Source organism: Stegodyphus dumicola, chromosome 4, assembly GCF_044657685.1.
Source record: "Stegodyphus dumicola isolate Sdum_Otavi_A_Nest chromosome 4, ASM4465768v1".
Classification (NCBI taxonomy): Eukaryota; Metazoa; Arthropoda; class Arachnida; order Araneae; family Eresidae; genus Stegodyphus; species Stegodyphus dumicola.
Genome location: NC_140771.1, coordinates 83,125,335 through 83,150,256, shown reverse-complemented (window position 1 = coordinate 83,150,256; position 24,922 = coordinate 83,125,335). Strand labels below are relative to the sequence as shown.

The window sequence follows — 24,922 nt, the reverse complement described above, 5'->3', positions numbered from 1 at the left end:
CTATTGACAGGGGCTTTTCACCCAACATTATTAATCAAGCAGTTAAAAAATTCTCATCTCAACACACTAAAAGCCACACTCTTATTTTAGGAGATTATAAAAATTCTGTTGTCATTCCCTTCTTTCCATCAATTAGCTATAAAGTTGCACATATTTTGCAGAAATTTAACTTTCGGGTTGTTTACTCTCCCATCAATAAAATTCCAACTTCTATACTCAAGGACCCCATTCCGGATATGAATTCCTGGGGTATTTATAGGATTCCTTGCCAGTGCGGTTTAATTTACATTGGCCAAACTAAGAGAGCCTTAAAATTTTGCGTCAAAGAACATGAGGCATATGTTAGAAAAAAGGAAATACAGAAGTCTTCTGTTGCTCAACATTGTTGGTCTGAAAATCACACTTTCAATTTTTCTGCTGCCAAAATTATTCAAAAAACATCTTCCATTGGAGAACTGGATTTTCTAGAGGCATTTCACATTCATAAAAATCTTTCTGTTCTAGTTAACGATCCTAATTCCAATCCAAATTTGCCTTCGGCTTTTAGAGAAATTATGTTTTAGTTCTGGTTTCGCCAACAGATGGCGCCACTTGCTTATTCTTGTCCAGGCTTTCTTATCTTATCTAAACATTATTTCCTATCTTGTTCATTTGCGGTTTTGCAGCTGAAGATGATGGTTCGGTAAAACCATTTAAACTAGTCCTGTGAAAATTTTGTAAATTAACGCTGATTTTTGTTGTTTGACTTCTGAATCACTATTTATATCGAGAAATTTCATAGTGAAATTCTCTTGCGTACATAAATAAAAAAATATTTCAATAAACAAAACGAAAAATTTACACGTGCATCAATAAATGAAACGAAAATTTTACACAGCGGAGAAAAAAAAAGTTGAGAAGCGATCAATGACAAATAGCTAATACTGCAAAAAATCCCCCTTCTCTACTTATTGGCGCCCCGCCAGGAGAGATAAGACCTTTGAACTCAGAGTCACGTGATCGCACATCTGTGTGAAAGAAGTGTCTCTCTTTTTTTTCTGCCGCGCCTACTTGCCGAAAAGAATCCAGAAGAGAATGTCCGAGAACCAGGGGAATGAGTCATAACTCGCAATAAGGAAAGAACAAAAAAGAAGTTTTTTCCCTTTTTTCACACATTATCACTGCCTTTGGAGAAAGAAAGGAAAAGTTTTTACCACACACACTGACCTTGCGTTTTCTGCTTTCAAAGCAAACAAAATTACCCAGATCAAAATAAATAATTCATTATTATTCCTACTTACTTTTGAACGACGATCCCCGGAATTTCCGGGGATCGAAGTTCAAAATCCCCGGAATTCCGGGGTTTCCACGGAGCACAAACACCTCTGCTAACTTTTACTTAAACCTAATCAAACTATTAGATTTTATTATAAATTAATTTGGTACTGTTCTGTTATCGGGACAGGAAGCATCAAATTGCTAAACTCGCCAAGAGATTGGTTCACATGAAGTCACCAAAGCTTACTTTAACATTGTAATGCTAAAATCATTACAATGTTACCTAATAATGAAATATCTTTCCTACAATTTCCTCAGGAATGAGGAATTATTCAGTCAAGGGGGGAGAGAAAAACTATAAAATGATTCCTTTTTTGGGGGGAGGGGCAAGTTGTTTAACCCTTTCGTCGTCCTCTCCTGTCCACGAAAATTTCCCCCCAGTGGCTGTCTGTTTTTCGTAGCGTGTAATGTTGTTTTCTCTGTGCATCATAACTTTCTAAACATGACTTTCGTAGTGGATGAATGTCAATGAATATTAAGTAAAATTATAAGGAAATAAAGCATAATGGAAAAATAATATCTCTGCTTATTTCTAACAGCAGGATAATTTGATAACATCTGATCCTGGCGGTCCACTCCTCCCATTTTGTTGTTGTAATCTTTTACAATTATTGGTTTTTTTTTTACAGTTTTTTTCCGTGTTCCATCATCAATCATCGAGTTATTGTGGACTGTACTCATCAAACGTATATCCTTCTTGTCTTTCTAATTCACAACCTCATTTTTTTCTCTTTTTCTGCTGAGTAGACGTTGAAGCCACCTCTCACTGTCTTGTATCTTGTGTAAAATGGTGCGAATATTCATAAAACCCGGAGCAGATTCAATTAGAAATAGAATGCCTGATTAGTGCTACCCTCTAGGAGGTATTAGAACAAACAAAAATAAAAACTCAAAGAAGTAAACATTTAGAAAGCGTTTTAAACGTTTAAAAGTTTTAAAACGTAGAAGAATGCTTGAGGCGTGTTACGGTTGCCCTGAGGAAGTTTCACTTGAACGCGCTAGATGCGCTATGTCCGACAAAGAGGTTAATTTGCATTAATTTTTTTTTATTTATTTATTTTACAAATATCTCTTATTTTTCCCTTGGAATTTTTTTCAACTTAACCGTATCATATTTTATTTATCATAATTTAAATATTTCGGTGGATACCTTTATGCTTTGAATTTTTTGCCAGATCATTAGCTTTTGGCAGTATCTGAATCTGATCCCGATAACAGAACATTAATTTTAACAGATACATTATATTAATATGTATACATTTTATGATAGATTAAAAATATTTTAAGGTATTAAATCATACTGCTATAATATGCAGTGTATTAACAAACACATAGCACAAGCAAATGATGCAGTATCAGAAAATTAGCAAAATTGCATTAACATAAATTTCAGTAGCACAGGTTTGCCAGAAGCAGCAAACGTATGAAAAATCGCATGATCTGGCAAAAATGCAGGGAATTAAAATTGCACTGAATTTTTCATATTTAAGAAAATCTTCATCAGCTAATCCATAAATGAGATTCAGTAAGAACTTTTACTTTTAAACATTTTAATTATCATATCACAGATGTCAGTCTTCAAATAATAAAATCAAGGAGTTTTGGATGGATTTTGAGCTGCATGATAATGTTGTTTCCAAATTTACCTTAATTCACTTTATTCAGGTTATTGAACTATTTTTAATGCAATTCTAAAGTAAAATATATTACAATTCAATTAGATATTTTAAATTTTATGTTCTCTGGTTAATTTTATATTATAGTTATCTTAAACTTTTATGCTGACTTGGAAAAAAGAGTTTTTTTATTTTTAAATACTATGAAAATAAAATTAACTAGCAACACACACACTAGTTTTACTTTTACACTGCAGAAGAGGTCTGCTGATCCTACGACTATAAAAGTTGCCTCACAGCATTATTGTCCTCCTTGCAGAAGCGATCTAATGCTGCTGTGCTCCCTCTGCAGGAGAGCCAGCAGAACAGACTGCTACAAACACATGATGAAAATGAAATTCACAAGGCTATTTACAGCAATGCATAAGTCTTCACAGGCTATACAATCTTGTGCTAATCACCGACTAAGTGAGATCACTAATGGTCCTGCATTCAAATAGAGATTAAATTTAGGACTTAACAAGCACAGTTACAGTATTACAATCTAAGATACATGAGACTGCATTACAGATATATGACTTAACATTTAGAATACTTATCATATATTATACCACTTTTAGGCTAACTTTACAGAAGATTATTGAACAATGCATTGAAGGTGCTATTAATATCACTTACGCTATTGAATGAAGAAATTATGATAATAGAATTGAACAAGTTAATAATTACAATACAATTGAAGCGAAGACTGAATTCTGTTGTAACAATAAGCAGCAAAATGAAACAAGAGTTATACATAGATGCAGAGTGCATATAAATGCAATTGCAATTGAACACACACAAAAACAAACAAACAAAAAAAAAAAAAAATGTATGCAGGTACTATTGAAAGAGGTTCTTATACTATTAATGATACTTTGTGTAATGAGGCTTACTGTTGTGCTTCTGCTTTGCAGAGTGTCATTACATAGGCTTACAAATCATAGAGACTTATAATGTTCTGAGAAAAATGTGTGCATAACTACTTTGTTAATTTTTGATCATGCAAGATACCAAGTGCTAGGTTGCCCTGTTGTGCCCACTTACAACCGAGTTTTTTGTTGAACAGTACATAATAAGTTTCCTCAGCTTTATTCTGGCTATGTCGTTCTTAATCAAATTTTCTGCCCATTGGGGTCGAAATTGCTGACTTGGTTTCTTTTGATACACACACTACTGTACTGATAAACTTTGTAATGTACAGATGTGAAAAAAAAAAAAGGAAATACAAAAATTAACCGATTAAACATTGGTGAAATTTTAATAAAAAAAATTCTACGACCAACTACAGTAGATAATGATAATTCAAATCAAGAAAATTCAATAGAAAAATTATGCTGAAAATTCTGAAGGTAGAGAAAATGGAAACTGCAGAATTTAAGTTTCACTAATTCAATAAAATTTCCATTACTTTCCTTGGTAGTTTTTTTAAATAAAAGCTAAAATTAAAAAAAGGGGGGCAGCGGAAGATTTGATATTCTACAAGACTTGGGAGAGCGGGTAGCTATGTTATAGGTAACTTTTAATCTTTTTGGCCCTGCTGGTGATGTTTGCCACCTTCATACGCACAGTTCTATTTTATCGATAGCGATTTTTTTATTTCCTCGTATGAAGTAAAGGAACTATTGTAATTGTGAAAAATTTGGGGTATCATATTTCAACGAAGATATCCATTTTGACCACTCTTGAATCCATTTGAATGATGTTTTTGCATGACACGTGCAAGTATGAACAGAATAAAGGACTCTTTTTTAAAAAAAAAAAAATGGATTATAAAATGGATTCAGAAGACACTGAATTTTTACTTCCTTGTACGAAGTAAAAAGGAAGTATTGTATTCGCGAAAAATTTTGGGTATCATATTTCAACGTAAATATCGATTTTGACCGCTATTCAATGCAATTTAATGATGTTTTTGCATGACATCCGCAAGCAAGGACAGAATAAAGGAATCTTTTCCCCCCAAAAAATTATAAAACTGATTTAAAATGAATTCTGAAGAGAATTTTTCGTGCTGTCTGTGCGTACGTGCGTATCTTCCATAACTAAAAAATGAGTAGCCTCAGAACGTCGAAATTTTGTACGTAGGACTGCTATAACATCTAGATGTGCACCTCGTACTTCGGTTGCAATCAGCCACACAAAAAGTATATAAATCTAAAAAAACTAAGCTTCGCAACAACAAAAATTACGGCTTCTTTTATTATTGTGAATTAAATCATACTTAATCCATTCTGGAATTTATTTAAGGAAATAAGTGTTTCAGATTCACTTTGTAATTTTTAATATAGATATTTTGAGTTTTTATGTATTTTTGCCTTGTTGGGAAGTGAGAACTGGATGAGAAATACTGAATAGTCTGTGAAAAACTTTTCTTTTTTGTTTTGTTTGCTTAATTTCCTTTATACATCGTTTTAGATTTATTACAGTATTTGAATAGACGCATTTGGCAACGATTAGACAATTCTTCAAATGATATAAATTTATATACATTCTGAGTTATAATATCGATGAAATATAACGCTATTAAGTGAACCTAGCACCAAAGTGTCGCTATGGTAAACAAATATAGTGAATTTTAAAAAGTGCATTTATTCTATTGTGGTGTATGCACCATCAACGATGTAGATTTAATTCAATCCAATAAGTTTAAATGAAATGCAAGAGAAAACGCATATAATTTAATATTTCATGCAAGGAAGTCATGTGGTGTACACATCAGATTTTTTTTTATTGACATCTGTACACACATATGTATGTATGCATCTTGCATAACCTTTTGAGGCCGGGACTTTGGTAGCAGTAAAAGCTACCAAAAGACAGGAAATCTTGAACTGAATGCTTTCCCCCCGTTAAGAAATCACCTCCTATTTTCAACAAAGATTCTTGTGTAGTTTAATGGATTCTCAGAGGGGTGCATCTATGTCGCAAAAGGGAGATCTTTGAAAGAGATAAGTGGTTGAAAACCCAGGGACGTCAAATTTGACATTTCACCCCACTTTTCAGCCTGTAAAATGGGGGAAAAAGACATGGCCAATAAAGTGGACAACCCCGTCCATTCAAACAGGGAATACAACTGCCAATATATTGGCCATCCATCTACAAAAGGTTAATTCAAAAATGGGTAGCTGTAGAATGTTGAAATTTTGTATATGGGGCTGCTATAACATGCATTTTGTGCAACTCCCTTTTTTTATAGCAAACCATCACATAAAACTTGTGTGTGTATATTTATATATATAGCCACTCTGTTACCCATCTTGGTGAGGCCAGTTTTTTTTTATTCTCATAAGTTGCTAAATTGTGCATTTTTTGCATAAAAGTGATTGAATTATGTTGTTCTTATGTTCCGGTTAAGGTTTTCATGCCTTTAGTTAGTCTGCATGCAATAGTTGTAGAATTCTTGCCTAAGCTCTTTTCCTTCTTTTCATAAGAAGGAAGTGCCACTAATGTTATGTTAATAGTTGTAGAATTATCAACAATTTAAAAGTGGTGCTAAGCCTAGCAAGAACACCATTTGTTTACATTTGAAACTTATTAAAATAGAGAATTAACAGTAAATTTAATTGTAATTTTTTTTTACTGCTTTCAATTGCATTTGTTTTTTAGGTTTATCTGTATTTTACAATTTTTAATAGAGTTTTTATGCATTTTTGCCTTGCCGCAAAGTGAGAATTGAACTGATTGAATTAGAAATATATTTCTAATGAAATTTGAGGAAATAGGTTTGGATGAAGTGAAACAAAATATGTGTATTATTTAATAGGCCATACAAGGAAGTTTACGAGATTATTTTCTTATTAACTGTCAAAGGGCTCATCTGGTGGCTTGTCTAGATGTGTTTTATCACACAACTGTTTATTTTTAGACTTGATAGTGGCAATTGCTATGACATCCAGATTTCTATGACTCAGTATGAACTTGTAAGTATATTACTTCTACATAATATTTTGCGGACTCCCCACCCCATCTCAAAAAGGTCTGGGCTTGAAAGGGTTAAGGTAAAATGATAAATAATTGACAATAAACTTAAAAGAACAGTTTTAGCTTTTCAAGATAAGCAATGAGATTAACTAGTTTAAAAACAGATATTAGCATTACAAGTTTAGGTTTAAAAATTGATATTCTTACCTTTCCCGTGTGGAGATTATACCTAGATTTAACAAGTTGAAACTTAAACTTCAGAACCTCAAGTTCTTCACTGCAATAAATATTACTCTCAATATCATTCAGGAAATGAGCTGATAAGTCCAAATACCCTAATCTGATGAAGAAATTCAATAATGATAGACAAGCAATAAATCTACGCTCTTTATCTCCCACAGTAGATGAAATTTCACATAAAAGAATCCATGCATTGAGTTCATTTAAATCCTGTGGGAAGAAATATACAAAACAGTTAAAAATTATATACCACTTTTAAAATTTTATATATTTAAAAAAAAATTATAAACCAAAAATGTATTTTTTATAAACATAAAATTTATTTTTTTTATAAACATTCTTTATAAGTCAAAAAAATTAATAAATAAAGCTACCAAATTAGGTAACTAAAGTAACATAATTTATATTTTTCCTTAACACAGTTGCTCACATCACAAATTATTCACAATATACATATTTTAATTCAATAATAGTATACAATTTAATAATTAACAGTATTCACATTTTTACAAAACTGTAAAATGAGCTTGTCTGTCAAATAATATCAACTTGATGTCCTTTTGTAACCATTCTTACTGAACAGAAATCAGAACATTAACATTTTTATTATGCTCAAACCTGTACAACAGGGATTCCCAATCTTTTGCTTATATTGTAGCCTTTTCAAAAAAATTTATTTCTTCATACTGAGAAGCAATCTCCAAACTTTCTTGATAGAGTTCCCTAAGACTGAAATAATTATAGTAGTACTCCATGTAATATAATACAGTACAATATATAACATAATATAATGCAATGTATTGGCAATTCTGCAATTACGACATTCAGCTTCTCAGACACAAGTGAAACCAGAAACTGAAGTCAACGAGCCTCGTACTCATATGACACATGATCATACATTTTCAGTAGGTTGTAAGCCTACTTCTTTGTTATACAGTCAAAAGTCGTTAATTTGGACACCCAAAAATCCGGAATGATCTATAATCCGGACCTCAAAGCTACAAACTTTCTGCGCATGCGTCGCGCTAACGCGCATAGGTGTTTACACGTGACGCGCATAGGCATTTACACGAGCATGTAAGACCTTTACGGCTGCGAATATGCGTGTGCGCAAGCGCATAATACGTTTACGCATGTGCGTTTAATGTATAACGGACAGTATAAGCTAAGCTAAAATTATCTAATTCAGTTAATGTTGCAGATTGCATTGTTCCTTAATCTTTGAGTTGGATCCGCCTTATTATTTTTTGCAGACTGTTAGAGCAATTTTATAAAAGTAAGCTTGAACTTTCGATTATGTCAAATAGAATTTCTGATATATATTTACTAATATGTAAAGGATCTTCAAAGCGAAAGTATGTTTTGAAATCCGAAATCTGTTTATCAATTTCCTGCTGCTCTGTAGCAGAGGGGGAGGAAACGCCGCAGCGCGGAATGAATTGGCAGTTGATCTGTCAGCACTATCCTTATCTTCAGGGCAGATGTTTTTATTTTATTTGGCTTATAATTCCTTACTAAATGTAGTATTTCATCTCGATGTACTCCATATTTGATATGATTTAAATCAAGTTCCTCATCATTATAATTCGCTTCTGATAGTGAAGAAACTGATAGAGAGGTTATTGAAAACGAAAAAATTTCGATTGACAAATTAGTTGGTATTCTCGACACAGCAATTACAGGACTTGAACAGCAGAACTTTGTAACTAAACAAGAAATTAATTTAAGAGAATTAAAGAGAAAGTATTGTCACATGAAATGAAGCAATTTAAACAACTTACATTGAAAGAAATGTTTAATAAAGTAAACAAATAAATATTAAGCTTTTTCTTTTTGTACATTTTGATACCCTTTAGATCATAATTGTTCTTTATTTCATAAATTACAGTTTCATATTTTTAATTTTGTAATTTCTGCATGCCATCTTACCAGATTTAAACTTATGATCTATAATCCTGAAAAATCGATAATCCGGAATCGCCGAAGTCCTGATTAACGACTTTTGAATGTACTGCATTTTGGAGAACATTTATACAGACACATACAATATAATCGCTACAGTAGGGAACAGCAGTTATTTGTAAGTTTTCTTGCAAAAATTAATTATTATATATGGATGATGTAATTGCCATTTAAGCATAACTTTCTGTTAACAAGTTCCAATGACCAGCATGGGTGAAAATTTAGGTGGAGACTTTGCTGTTCATTGCTTTCATCCTATTTCTTTAAAAGTGTTTTCGCATGTTACTTTTTTATATTGCACTTACTGCTTAAAAAAATCATATGTTTAAAAAATATTATTTATTCTTAAAAGCATATCAAATAATTTTTGTGTATTTTTCCCTTATATTTATTATCTATGATATCTTTCATGCTTTATTATCAATAAAAAAAACTACAAATTTTATTATTTAAAAAAACTACAAAATTTATTGCTAAATTTCTGTAATCAATGAAATTGTAACTATGCCAGTCATTTAAGGATACATGTTTGGCTATCGACCCCTTGGTCATCATAGATCTCCATTAAAATTCTAACGATTTCCAATGGATCTATACCGATTTCATTGGGAGCTGCTACTGTAGAGCATAATATTTGAAATTGAAATTAAAATCTATTTCAAATATTATGTTACTAAAAGCAATGCCACATTTGTGTAACAAGTCTATATTTCATTTAGACAAATTTAAAAAAAAATTCTTCAAAAGTTACCAAGTTTATAAAAATAACATACATGAGCATTTGTAGCATAGATTTCCGCAGTAGCATGTATTATATCTAAAATTTTCCAGTGATGAATAATTTCTATAAAATCCATCCAGTTACACTTAGAATCATCAGAGACTTCTGTCCAGAGTTGAAATGCTCGTTCTAAGCTCTTCACCATCTCATTCTCAACAGGCAAAGTAAGATAAGGAAATGCTGGTTTTATATCACAAAAGTCATTTTCCTCAATATCATCATCATCATTTTTATTAACAGTAACTTCCCTTGCAGCTGGTTTCATTGCACTATTCACTTCTTCCTAAATAATAAAAGAAATACATTTTATTGCAAAAAACAAATAAAAAATTTTTCAAAAAAGTTGAAAATATGTATATAAGATAATTTTAAATAATAGCACCTACAGTATCCAAATAAACATTTTTTTCCTTGTCTGAAATATTACACGAAACTAAATAAATTACCATTAAAATAAATAAACCTACCTAAAGAATTGTGGTTAATTAATTTTAATTAAATGAGCCTAATATTTCCTCATTGTTTTAAGATACAGTAGTCATTCCATTAATTTTATCAAACATGTTTTGAAATATGATGCCGTCTTTATAGTTGTATACCAGCATGAGATCCTTCATTTTCAAGGTATATACTGTATTTCGTTAGTTACAAGACATAATCCCCCCCAAATTTCAAAAAATAGGGATGTTTAAAAACTGTAATTCCTCACCACCAATCAATTTTTAGAGATGCTTATATATGAAAAAAGTACCCTTTGTTACAGAAAAAGGTATAATTAGTTCAAACCTTTAAATTTTGGACTAACACATGAATCAATCTCATAAGTTATCCGCCGCCAGTAGAAATATTATAGCTTAAAAAATGAATTACAGAGAGAAGCTTAATGTTTCACATTTGAAATGAATTATATAGAACAAAACACAGAGATCCATCCAGAAAAACAGATTTATATTGGGAACTAGAAGACTCATTTTATAACTTCTTTTTCAATGGCAGATACAGTCATTTCAGGCTGTGGCTACTACATGACCAGAAGCAGTGATCACCTAATAGATGACCACCATTACCTCCTGAGAGACAATTTACATCCATGCCTTCTTCAGGGTAAAAACATGGGCACTTTGCAATGGCAGTCAGAGTCACTAACCTTTTTCTAATCTGGGCAGCCATTTTATAAACTATTAATCTAGTCACAAAAGTATTCCTCAGAACTAATGTTTTGTCTGACTTATGAAATAACATTATGCATTTCTATTCTTTTTAATAAATTCAATCTTTATATCCTTTTCAGTGTTTTCTTTTGAATACTGAAATGACTCCACACCTTCAAACTATTGTCTATGGAAGGAGTAAGTCTAGAGATATAAGTCTATAGAAGGAGAAGACAGCACTCCAAAACTGAAGAAGGCAAATTATTATTTATGCAGATATCGAGGAAAAGGAGAGAGACTGCAATTATGGAAATTGTTTCCTCCAAAAAATTATTAAACAAACAAACCTGGAATCATCCTGTAGATGCAGAATTTAGTAGCACAGTGTGATGAAATAACCAGAACTCTGATATTTTTCATGTGCAAAGAGATTCTCAACATTTGGCCCTTTTGCTAAGGTAAAAAATTTAAGTTTCTTAACTACATCAAAAGAAAATGGAAGAGACTATGTTTGGCCATGAACAAAAATTATGATGGTTGTATGCTGAATGAAGTGGAATTTTTCGAAAAGCACTTGCAAAAATATGTAACTTAAACAATATAAATACGTAACTCAAAATATGCCCTTTATAAATTCCAGGAAGTGAAATTTTGAAAGATAAAAAAGTTGTAGCAGTTTGGCTAGAAAAAAAAAAAAAAAAATATCCCCGCAAGAGAGACTTTTATTTTCTTTCTCACAGAGGTAGACGTGAGAGATTTTGCTGGTCATAGAAATTCAAGTTTTGGCATGGTATGAAATTCTTCACGTGGAAGGTGCAGACATTACATAAAGTCTATCCTTAATTAATAGAAGTCTCAGTCTTCTGTATATTTGCTATAAGTCCCCCCCCATGTCAAGAACATGGAGGTAGGAAGTTAGATGGAGTGGCCTAAACCAGTTTTCCCATACCCTGCTTTGAAGCACTGGCGATCCCTTCTTTGGTGACCAAAACATTGGGTAATTTACCATTGAGTTCAATGGGTTTTGACATGATCGAATGTAAATATTTTGTAATTATGTCATAAATATGCATATAAATGTATATATTTTCTTTTTCTACAATACTTCAAAGGCCTAAGTATATGAAAAGAATACATTTTTCAACAACATTTCATTCTGAACAGAATTAAATGGTATACTTTTCACAGAACAGTTTGCTCAACATGGTTTAATTTGAAATATTTTCACAAGTATTCGTTAATTACATAAGAAAAAAAATTTAAGGCAATTCGATTTTTGATACGGTTAAAGATTACAAAAATTAAGATCAAAGTTTATTGTATTATTAAAATTATGCATTATTTCTTTCCTATTTACAGAGCTTCTTCCTGAAATACTTTCTCAAATATGACATAATTTTTTAGCTTCTGAGGCATTTTCTAAATCGAAAAATGTAAGTCAATTTATGATTAATGTTCTATTCGGTCCATTTAAATTAGAGCACCTTTTAATTTAATAGTGAAATACTTTAAATAGTACTTAACTTTCTCTGAATATTTCTGAAAAGGAATAAAATAAAGATTATTTTTTAAATATTATTTAAAACTCGTAACTGACTTATATAAGGGAAATATATGACTGATAAGGGGAATAATTCTTTTAATTATACTTATTAGATTTTTTTACTCTTAATTTCAACAATGCATATTCCAAAACTCTTCTTTATTACTTTCTTAAGTATGCATCTCACAGAAATTGCTTTACAATACCTTTTAACAAATTGCTTTCCAGTACGAAAAATTTTTGCTTAAATATTTTTATAACATATTTGTCAACAGGATGTCAATTTATGTTTACAATTCAATGTTAAAGTTATATTTAGATATTATAATCATTATAAATTTAGATGCATTTAATAATTAGATTTCTTCACAGTAACTTTCAGAGTTATTTATGAATGAATAAATCCTTCATTTCAAATACATTTATAAATAATTAAATAAATATTTAAGTATTTTGTTAAAGGCAGATACATGCTTTTTGGAAGCACATGCATAAATACCGATAGATATTTCATATCTTTCATTTCCTTGGAAATCTTTAATTTCTGTGCATTCACTATATTTTTCGAGTAAAGTAATTTACACTAATTTTAAAAAGTACATGTTACAATAATATGTGGATGTAAAAAAAAAATTATTTTATTTAAAACATTTTGGCGTTTGAAACATAAAATAAAAGTAGTGAATACTCTATCAAGGGTATCGAAAAATGTATACAATTTTAAAGGTACGGTGAGGTATTTTTCATTCTTTAAGCATAACTTTTTTGCTAAAATCTATATTTTTGTAGTTCAACAGCTTAGAATTTTATAAAACAAATTCATAATGAAAATCGCTGTTGTTAGTTATCGAAAAATAACCAAGTTGTGATTTTTGCGTAAATGTCGCTAAACTATACAAATTGCTATTATCCATCATACTAGGAATGTTTCTTTTATGCAGAAGTGTTCCGTTTTTCGATTTGTATAGAACTGTCAAGTGTCGAAATACTATCAAGAGCACTGTCAAGCGAGCTTTTGAATGTAAACAAAAAAACACCCCAATCTGGTGACTGAAGCTTCAAAGCAGTGCTTCACTTCTAGTACCGGTTTGGCCACTCCTTCCTTTCTTACCTCCATGGTCAAGAAGGAGAGATTTCCTTCCTCTGTTTTTTTGTTTTAAATCAAAGTTTTACCAAACAAAATACTTGTATTTAAAGTTGGTATTCAGTAGTGAGAAAAGAGCAATATGAAGAACAGAAATATGATTTGAAGCTAAAAGAACAAGCTCAGGGAAGTTTCACTTTTATTTAAAAATAATAAGCTTTAAATACATACTGATACTTCTTTCGGTACCACATTTACTAAAAAAAGAAAGGCTTACTTTCTTTTGATATATTTTCGTTTTAAATTTTAGTAATGTCTTATAAATGGGTATTATGATACCGTCTTATAAATGGGTATATGATAAACAAAATTGCAGTTTGAAAGGAAAGCAGTTATATATGATGCTGCAGCAATACACCTGTATCAACTGGTACAAAGTCCAAAATTCGGACATCGATTATCTGGAATGATATAAAATCCGAACCTCAAAATCCCGACCGCCCCCCCCCCCCGTTACATATGCGCATTTGATTCTCTCCTCCGTGCATAATAAAACATCTGGAGAGTCCCGAGTCTTAATTTCACTTCGACACTAAAATAAAATGCCTTGTTATTGAAGAAACAATAATTTTAGCATAAATTTGTACAATCAGTAATTTGGCTCCGTTGCTGTGTATCTGCTTTGGCACACATCTCAAACCGAAACATTCCACATAGATACATCGTTGATCTAACGGCAACCTGGTGAATCATCATTTATTATATTTTCCTTTTATCACCGCATGCTTGTCAAAACATGACAACTGGAGTAATGACTCATGTAGCGATGAAAATTTTTTTTATGTTAGTAATTGAGTAATAAATGAGTATGGTAACATTTTATGTTGATATTACGCTTGGCGATGATTACAGATTTAAATTAAATGCACTAAAAATATTGATGAGGAAAAATTTAACAAAAATTTCTTCCCATATGTTAAAAATAGATTTTGTTAGTGATACTTAAAAGCTAAAAGATTATAATTTACAGGTATTTGAATTAAGAATAATTGATCTGTTAATGATACCCATAGACCCAAAGATTACATTTAGTATATGTGGGAATTTATTTATTTGAACTCTGATAAGCCTTAAGCATGTGCAAGAAATAGACATAAGTCCAATAAATAACTAAACTAATTAATTCAGGCTTAATTGTCTCAGTGCGCAATTGAAGCAAGATCAAATTTAACAGAACAACCTGTCGTTAGTCGCCAAACTCATGATACATAGCCAAATATGTATAGTGAAGGACAGCTAAATTTGATGATGATAGCATTAATTTTAAAGGTTTTCCAATATTGCAAAACAAAGGTGAAATTTCCCAATGATGGATTTTGTGGTTAGATCCTAGCAGAGTCCAAACCCTTGGTGAGCCCACTTGTATGGCGCATAGCGATGTGTCTATGGACAAAGGGAGTGTGCAATGCCAAGTTTGTGCAATTGTCCGATTTTTTTAAGCGAAAATAACTCTATGTGTACATGGATACCAAGTTTGTGCAATTCTTTGACTTGTTATTTTCAAGTTGGCAAATTTGAGAAACGCACAAAGCAGTGGGTGATTCTGCACTTTCCCTGTTTGTTGCCAAGGGTGTGGGCTCTCCTAGAATTTTACAGATTTTGTAAAGAAATGTGGCGAAGCGGTAATAAATGAAGATGATATAAAAGGAAGTTTTTCATTGTGATGACAATGCTTCTGAATCATAAATCATTAATGAATGGCAAAATCTGTAGTATGGTTCTAGATCCAGAAAATGCCGCTACCGATAGTCAAGAAAGTGATAGAGAAGTTACTGAAAACAAGAAAATTTCGATTGACAAGTTAGTCGGAATTCTTGAAACACCAGTTACAGTACTTCAAAATTATGTCTGTCTACAGAATTAAAGAGAAAGTATTAGCACAAAAAACATGAAGCAACTTAAACGATTTACATTGAAAGAAATGCTTAATAAGGTAAACAAATAAATATTAAGCTTTTTTTGTAAATTTTGATACCCTTTAGATCATAAATACTTCATTATTTTATAAATCACGATTTCATATTTTTAATTTTATAATTTCTACATGCCATCTTACTAGATTTAAACTGATGATCTAATATCCGGAAAAATACCAAATCCAGAATCAGCGAAGCCCCCACAAGTCCGGATTTCGGACTTTGTACTGTATTTCACAAGACTTACTGTAAATGTGTTAAACTTCGGATAATAATGAATACTTTAAAAAACAGGTGTTCATATCATTACACATAAATAGAATCAAGTATAATTGATAAATTAATCACTAAAAGGCATTACCCAACATTTCATTAAATATAGTATACACTATGTTATGTTACATACTCTACAAAATAAAGTAATACAAAATATACAGTATACTGCTCTAATACATATAAAAGTAAAAGATTAAAACATTTTACCCTGAACTTCAAGCTATGAATGTGAAATAATGAAATGTAATTCTGTATAATTCACTACTTTGGATAACATAAATGAAATAGTTCATTTTTCTAGAACTAATAGCATATGCCTAGTTTCTAAGATCCTTTGTTATGTTCAGGGGTGGGGGGGCATTATGAGTAAAAGCTGCAATAACATTAAACTAATGAGAATAAGAAGAATGCTAGGAATAAAGTGGAGTCAAATTTATGATTGTTTGTTTAATCAATGATGCTAAGTATTTAAGGGTTGTTCAGGGTTCATAGCCACATTTTAGTTAAAAAAATAAGCACCTATAAGCACTTTTCAGGCACATTTTAAGAAAAAAAAATAAGCACCTGTCTAATTACATTATACAAAATTGCATAACTTCAAAAATTAGACTCGTAATTTAAAATATGAGAAATGCAGTATTTATTAAGAGAGAATAAGCATGGAACCTCAACCATGGAAAATAATTACTTTTTTTTTAAATTTTAAATAACAGTTCAATTTACAGAACTAGTTTACAATGAGAGAAAAAAAAAACTATGCACAACTAAACTATATTACAAGATTAATTGATGAAATTTCAGTTCAAAATAGAGGAAATAAATAATAATAAGGCATATTTATTCTATTCGCTTGAAACTTAATAATAAATGCAATTTATTTTTCCACTCATATTGATATTTAAATAATTTAAATCTAAATTCTGAACGTTTTCTAAATTTTCATCGTATATCAGTTTTCTCTTAACAGATATTGCAAGCAAAGTAATTTAAGTAAAAAAGAGGAACATTTCTGAAATCAGAAGACAGAAATTTGCTTCATGCAGTCATCCTTTAACAGTAAAAGCTTAACTACCCGCATACATTCATTGGCGAACATTCGGACAGTCGAGCGTAACTTCAAAAAGAGGAGCGGACGGGATGATAGACTGTAGCCGTTCTTTAGATTTTTCCGCTAAATAAATGCTTTTGACGTTTCGATATGTGCATCATATAAAACAAACCAACGGAGCAGAGAAATATTCTGCTTAGCAAAAACTCTTTTAGTGTTCATAAACAAATCTCGGACCGAACATCAAAATTAATTATCTCTGCAAAATATCACAAACGTTATTGTGCAATATGTGCGGCGTAATTCTTCCCTACATGATATTATGCAATCGGATTCAACAGCTGCCTATATTGGGAGAATAAAGAACTAAATAAAGGAAAAGAAAGGGACTTGGGGTTTTTTTCATTCTAATTTTCAACAGACTGCGTTAAATTTCCGGAATAGAATCATTCTTCGCTTGGGTTGGTAGACCGCAGAACTTTTAGTCCTATTCAATCCAGATTGGAAAGTGACAAAAAAAAAAAAAAAAATCCATTGCTTGTTTTACAACGAACTGTAACAGTTTCAATATTCGAGATTTTGCGGAGAAAAGGCAGAACCTCCCAACGTTCGTACTGTATAATGTATTGGCCAAAAAAATGGACTATTCGATTACTTTCCCTTTATTTACGCCATTCCGAATATTATTAATTAGAAAGCTAATCTGTGTTAAAACACAACCATTTTTAGAAGTTTACTATACTTCAGCAGTTACTGCAACTATGTTATTATAAACATTCATACATATGCTCATAATATAAGCATAACGACCATAATAAACACGAATATGAACTGACCAAGCGGAACGAGAATGCAAATTATTAAGATCTTGATAGAAATTCAAACGTGTGTAGTATGTGGGTGGGAGGAAAAGAATGCCAAATGTATCGTAATTTTCTACTGCTTTCACAATTCTTTGACCAACAGAATGATGGGCACCTGCCTGTACCAAAGAACAATACATATTCTTTGCCTGTACTCTCCGTGCATACCAGAGGTTATGTTAATGCAGAGAAGGGGGAAAAGCTATTTCCGGGAGTACGATTCACCATCTGACATTCCATATTAGGAAGAAATGTTGTTTATTTAGTTTTGGCTTTGGTACGGGGAATAATTGCGCTTTCATTTAAAAAAAAAAGCACTAAAAGCAAAAAATATACAAAAAAAAAAAAAAAAAAAAGGCCTTTAAAGAAAAAGTAAGCACCTATAAGGGCCTTTATATTTTATTTTCAAATATAAGGACTTATAAGCACTTATAAGGACTGCTACGAACCCTGGTTGTTTCATTGAGATGTGCCTTCAAGGAGGGCTTTCAGAGAGCAACTAGTCAGTATTTGCGTTACTTGTACAGAAAACCATGAAAATTCACATACATCCAAGCTGTTTGCTGAGGTAGATTAAATTGCCAATGCTTAGCAAGCTTAATGAATTTCACTACTGGTGGGCTTGCAATCAAATTTAACAGTTTGAAAAGAGTATGGCAAGCGCATGCTTACTTCGGAAAACAGAATCAGAAATATGCGTGTGCTATATTTCATTACCTTGCACACCATTGTCACTTGTCAAATATATAAATCAATAAGCCTACTTACAAGCAGTCATCTTCCCTTTTTCTGATTGAAAATTCATGAGGATTGCTTTAAGAAGAGATTCAAAGCAATTGTTTCCTCAGTGATTTTTGTTATAAAATACTGTAATTCTGCAGAAATTTTACTGCAGTTTCCTTCAATGCAAACAAATCCCACAAACACATGTTTAAAATTATGTTTCAGATTTAAAAAAAAAAAAATAAAATCCTGATAGGTTTATAAAAACTGTTGGGGTTAGGAATGCAAAAATAAAAGAACACGCATGAAAATGGCAACGTAAACTGAAGACCTGTTATGTACATGTTTGGCAGAAAAATCTGTCTTGGAACAGGCAAGAATTTTACTGAAGAAATTAGAAATTTCAAATTCATGAAATTCCTAAATTTCAGAACTTTCTGACTCTAGATGAGAATATATAAACATACATGAAAGAAATATCCAATGCTGAAATTATTGGACATTTTTTCCAGATGTGCTGAATGTGAATTTTTTAATTTGAATACATATATGTCTTATTTTGTAAAAACTTCTTCAATGTAATGAGTTTCCGTTGGCATTCTTAAGATCTCATTACAAATGGGTTCAACTGTATGAGATATACAATGCTACAAAAGAGGATTAGTAATTTAATTCAACTTGCTTAAGAATATATAATTAAATATTGCATCTTTTGACAAGAGAAAGAGCTATTTTACATACAAATATTAGGAGGAATATTAGATATTAAGTATTGGGAAATAAAATGCTTGCAAATAAACAGTTATTAATATTTCACAGACTATTTGCTCAACATTGTCATTATTTTAAAACAATAAAACTTACTTCAGCAACTTTATGTAACTTTTCAAATATTAAATGATATAGCCAGAAATATCCAACAGACAGCTGCAATTTAGCTTCATTGTCAGCAGGATTTTCTAAAATGCGAGACTCGAGAAGCTGAATACTTTCGTCACAAATTTCTAAACTAGATCTAAAACAGATTTCAAACAAAATCTTTGTAATGCTTAAGTTATATTACACAGATCAAAATTACATTTACAATAATTAATCAACTTTCAATTCACTTACAGAAAAGGATCAGGAAACAGACATTTGAAACAAATACAAGTGTTTCAAATGTCTTCAGAAACTAAAAATAAATAGAGAAGTAGCAATGAATAAGTAGAAGCATTGCAGTTTTAAATCTGGGTTAAAATCTTTTTGTTGAACCATGCATTAATGTGTTGGAATTTAGCTTATTTTTAATCCTATTCCTGGCATTTTTGCCATCAATTGATGACCAACCCAGCAGAAAGTTGAAAAAGTAAAAGAGTGATTAAAATTAGAATCAGCTTTTAAGAAACTGTTAAAAATATTGAAATCTAGGACAGTCATTGAGTTGGTCTTGATCCATATAACCAGCTGACATGAAGAAGAAATAGCAATATCTAAGACCTATATAATTTAAATGCCTTTTGTGTGCCAGTAATTAATCTAAAAGAAGCGACTTCTACAGCCCTGGGCAAAGAGATGATGATGTATTTATTTTTGTCAAATAATATGTGCTGGGCATTGTCTACAGTTGATACTAATGCATCAATCATCAGCTTTTCTTATTTTAGAGAAAACAACTGCTTGATGATTAACAACTGCGGTAAGGATGGATCAGTTTGAGGCATTTGAGATTCTATCTTAAACAGATATCCGCCTACTGATTTCCAAAAATGTTACAGTGGTTCAGAATGCATTGCAGTACTGCATTTTCTACAGACATCTTAAAACAATATAATTTCCTTTCACAAAAATGGATCACTGAGTTAGCATTATAATCACGAGTAGTAAGAGACATACTAGCAACCTTAGAATCTATAAAAATATATTACATTCAATACTAATCGTAATTTTATTAATAGGAAGTCAGATAGCAATTACCTGTCAAAATTACTGCAATATTTACCAAAGGGATAGCAAGTATTTTTGTCGGTATTTTCAATAAAGCCATCTTTGTACACATTAAGATGCGAAATCTGTCAAAACAGCATTATTTAATTCAGATTGCAGGGAATGTTGCTTGTTTTTTCAACAAAAAAACAAAAAAAAAAAAAAAAAACAAAAAACAAAAAAAAGGGCCAGCATTTCTCCTCGAATCCTAGTTCTTCAACAGGATTCTATGTTCCCAGGAAAATTAGGCAATCAGAAGTAGATGTCATAAGTATTTTATTCCTTAAGGAAGGAAGTATCTAAGTTTTTCACTTTTCAGACTTGTCTGTAAGTAGCTAGATAATGGTACAACATTCGCTACATTTCACAAATATTTAAGAAACACAGATGATTTTTCTAAAAAAAAAAAAATGCATAATAAAAATGTAGCTGCTTACTTCATTAATAAATCACAAATATTTTGACAGACAGTTGTAGGCATAGTTATAATTTCTAGTAATATATCTGCTTTGGTTATGCTTTGGCATGGCAAACAGAACAATCTTTTCACAATAGCAAGAATTTCATTTGTTGTATCATATCTATAAAAACAAGAAAATGTTAATAGAGTTAGTTAATTACTTTTCCAGAAAAATGACATAATTCAAATAATTCATGAAATACAATACCGTTCAAATTTGCAGCTCTTTAATTCTTGAACAAGAAAGTTTATTTCTTCATTTTCGCTTGCAGATAAATTGTATTCTAACAATATGTCACTTATGCATCTGCAATATTAAACAAGGGGAAATAAACATAATATTGATTACAAACATCCATAACATATATCCCACCAGCTCAAATGTTAAGAAAATGAACTAATACTTTGTTGTACAAAAATATTTTTTTCTGCTAACAAATTTATCTAATTGCCTACAAATGAAAAAAATCTTAATTATTGAATACAGAAGGAACTCCTTAATGTGATCACATATGTCCACAGCTATTTTCATAATATTTTAAGAAAATGCAAAAATTTGTTTATGAACAGTTCATAACTTTCAGAACATTATTCGACCAATGCTGTACACCTAATCTCAATATATGAAGGGCATCCCTGAGTGGAAAAGAACGTTAAATTTTAAATTAGGAGAAAAAAGCAACACTACTTTGGTATAGATGCTTTCAGATAATTTTTATTTCAAGGCAAAAAAAATTCTACAGACTCCCCTCCCCCTACCTGAAGAAAAGAGACTTATCTGATTGCCCTTCAAAATCGATAGAATTACTAAAAATCTGTGTCAAACTATGCTGTTTTTTTGGGGGGAAGGGCAGGGCAGAGCTATGCTTTTGATACCTGATGGTGTAATTGCACTGACCACACTGGCTTAAGCACCATCTTTTTTTTTTTTTTAACTTAATTTAAAGTGATTGACAAAAATCAAAATGAAACTGTTTCGCAACTTAATCCCTTACTTGATGACATTCCTTTGTCATTTAGTAATTTTTATTATTATAAATTTTGATCTCATTTGGCAACTTTATTACAATTTAAAAAAATTGATTCTGTAATATTTTTATCATATTAATGGCACCTTTTATCACAAGTGATAGATTTTTCATGTTTACATATGCAAAAGAGCAGGACTTCAAGCAAAACTTTATTAAAAGCTTTAAACTAATCAATTCAAAACTTTCACAACAGATGTATTAAACTTTTCAACTGAAATAAGCATTACTTGTTTAGCAATGTTTATGCCAAAGAAGAAACTAAGTTAACGCAAGATAAACTTTCAACTAAAAGCTTTAATTATGAGTATTCTAGGTAGGGAACTAGTAAGGTGTTATATAACTAAAAATTTAATATTACTTGAAAATGCTTTTAAATCTTTTGACTCTAACTTGTTGAAAATCTTGACAAAAATTATACATTTTATGAGTTTTGTAAAAACATTACAAATTTGGGGAAGTAAGAAAATAAAACGAGCAAAACTCACAACAGAAAAATAATTGCAATTAGAATTCAATATCAGAATTATCAAACCCATAAAAAATTTTTAATATAAAAGAGCCACTAAGGTAGATAGTCTGTTAACTGAAAATTCCAGACCTTGAAACATAATAAAATTTCTCCCAGTATTAATAGTAAAATATTTTAGGATTAATTTATAAAATGAGATATTTTATATTTGAAATGAAAAAGTATGCATTGAAAGACGTTAAACCATCTGAAAAATTTAAACAGTTGAAAAATATATGCTAGTAAAAAAAATAATTTTAGTCACAATTAAGGCAGTAATATTGTCACAGAATGACAGTCCAAAATTGAAGGAAATCAAGAAGGGAAGGAAAGCGAACTTCTAGGCATTTTTTGAAAGAACTTTTTCATGTTCCAAAAGAGTAGCAAATTTTTACTTGAATACAATTTATCAATAGTCACTATATATGAATTAAATTTCCATTTCAGGCAAAGGCAGAATTAAATTACTTAAATATGGATAATAAATAGCATAATAATTAAAACAGAAACAGGAAAATATTAGAATTAGCTCAAACTTCTAAATTTATTAGCAATTTCAACAATTTAAAAAAAATCAATAAACTTTGTAAAATAATAGAAAAAAATTACATTGCAATAAAATTACTGCCAAATCTTGCATAAGAGTATGGGAAAACATCTGACTATTTTATTTTATTAATATTTAATACTTAATATTACTTTAATACATTTTAAATAAAATTATTATCATATATTTATTAAAAATGATACCGTCAAAAGCTGTTAATTCGGACACCCATAATCCGGACCACAAAGCTACAAACTTTCTGCACATGCGTTGCGTTGACGCATGCACGTAAGACCTTTACGGCTGCGCATATGCGTGTGTGCATGCGCATAATACGTTTACACATGCGTGTTTAATGTATAAAGGACGATATAAGCTAAAATGATCTAAGTACCTATTTCAGTTAATGTTGCAGATTGCGTTGTTCCTTAATCTTCGAATTGGATCCAGCTTATTATTTTTTTGCAGACTGTTAGAGCAATTTTATAAAAGTAAACTTGAACTTTCGATTATTTCAAATAGAATTTCCGATGCTGGGGCTCCCAAAGGATCTACAAAGCGAAAGTATGTTTCGATGTCCATCAAACAAAAAGTGGAATTGCTGCAAAAAATGGATAAAGGCATATCCTTTGTTTCTCTAACCATTCTGAAATCTGCTTATCAATTTCACGCTGCTCTGCGGCAGGGGGTGGGACGCCGCGGCACGCAATGAATTAGAAGTTGACCTGTGAGCACTATCTTTATCTTCAGGGCAGATGTTTTTATTTTATTTGGCTTATAATTCCTTACTAAATGTAGTATTTCATCTCGATGTACTCTATCTTTGTTATGATTTAAATCAAATTCCTCGTCATTATAATTTGCTTCCGATAAGAAGAAAGTGACACAGAGGTTAATGAAAACAAAAAAATTTCGATTGATAAATTAGTCGGTATTCTCGACACAGCAATTATAGGACTTGAACAGCGGACCTTTGTAACTGAACAAGAAATTATGTCTGTTTATAGAATTAAAGAGAAAGTATTATCACATAAAACAAAGCAACTTAAACAACTTACATTGAAAGAAATGTTTAATAAAGTAAACAAATAAATATTAAGCTTTTTTTTAACTTTGATACCCTTTAGATCATAGTTGTTCTTTATTTCATAAATTACAGTTTCATATTTTTAATTTTATAATTTCTGCATGCCACTTTACCAGATTTAAACTGATGATCTATAATCTGGAAAAATTTATAATCCAGAATCGCCGAAGTCCCGACGAGTCCGGATTAACGACTTTTGACTGTATTTATTAAAATATTAATACAGTTATTGCTTCAATTACAGAAAAATTTAAGGAAACATATTACTTATAGTAAGACTTGTATAAGACGTGACATTTTCTATCATACATGTCCAACAATTATTAACAATTAATAATAAAAAGAAATATTAACTAAAAATAGGAAAAATTTCAGTCTTTTATAATTCATACGTTACCTTGAATTTACAAATTCTTTCTTATTAAGAAAAGCATTCTTTTTTACTTTTCTCCATAACTCAATGCATTCCTTTGTTTTATCTTTATGTACTAATAAACATTTCACTACACATTGAAGAGCTTTCTCATAACAATCAGAAAAGAAATAGCAATAAGTCAAAATCTGCTTTATTTTCCACAAGGCATACTGCAAAATAAAAAAGGAAAAAAAAAAAAAAAAAAAAAAAAAAAAAAAAAGTTCCTCTATCATACAAAATGCACAAATAAAATTTTGAGTATAAAATGTTCTTAAAAAATTGGTACAAATTTTGCTGTTTTTACACAGTTGATGTCTTTAAATTTAAGAATGCCAAAACATGAATATTTGCATCATTTAAAGAATT

The 24,922-nt window shown here is 30.7% G+C and overlaps 1 protein-coding gene across 1 annotated transcript in view; it reads right to left on the bottom strand.

The window, feature by feature from the left end:
• The window catches only part of Sse (extra spindle pole bodies like 1, separase), a 207,686-nt gene that overhangs the window by 86,659 nt on the left and 96,105 nt on the right, over positions 1–24,922 (bottom strand). The window contains exons 7-12 of the mRNA XM_085815136.1: positions 24,539–24,726; positions 21,177–21,275; positions 20,946–21,089; positions 19,408–19,558; positions 9,872–10,162; positions 7,104–7,346 (exon numbers count right to left, since the gene is read on the bottom strand). Coding sequence (XP_085671262.1) covers positions 7,104–7,346; positions 9,872–10,162; positions 19,408–19,558; positions 20,946–21,089; positions 21,177–21,275; positions 24,539–24,726 — 1,116 coding nt within the window. The remainder of the gene's footprint in view (positions 1–7,103; positions 7,347–9,871; positions 10,163–19,407; positions 19,559–20,945; positions 21,090–21,176; positions 21,276–24,538; positions 24,727–24,922) is intronic.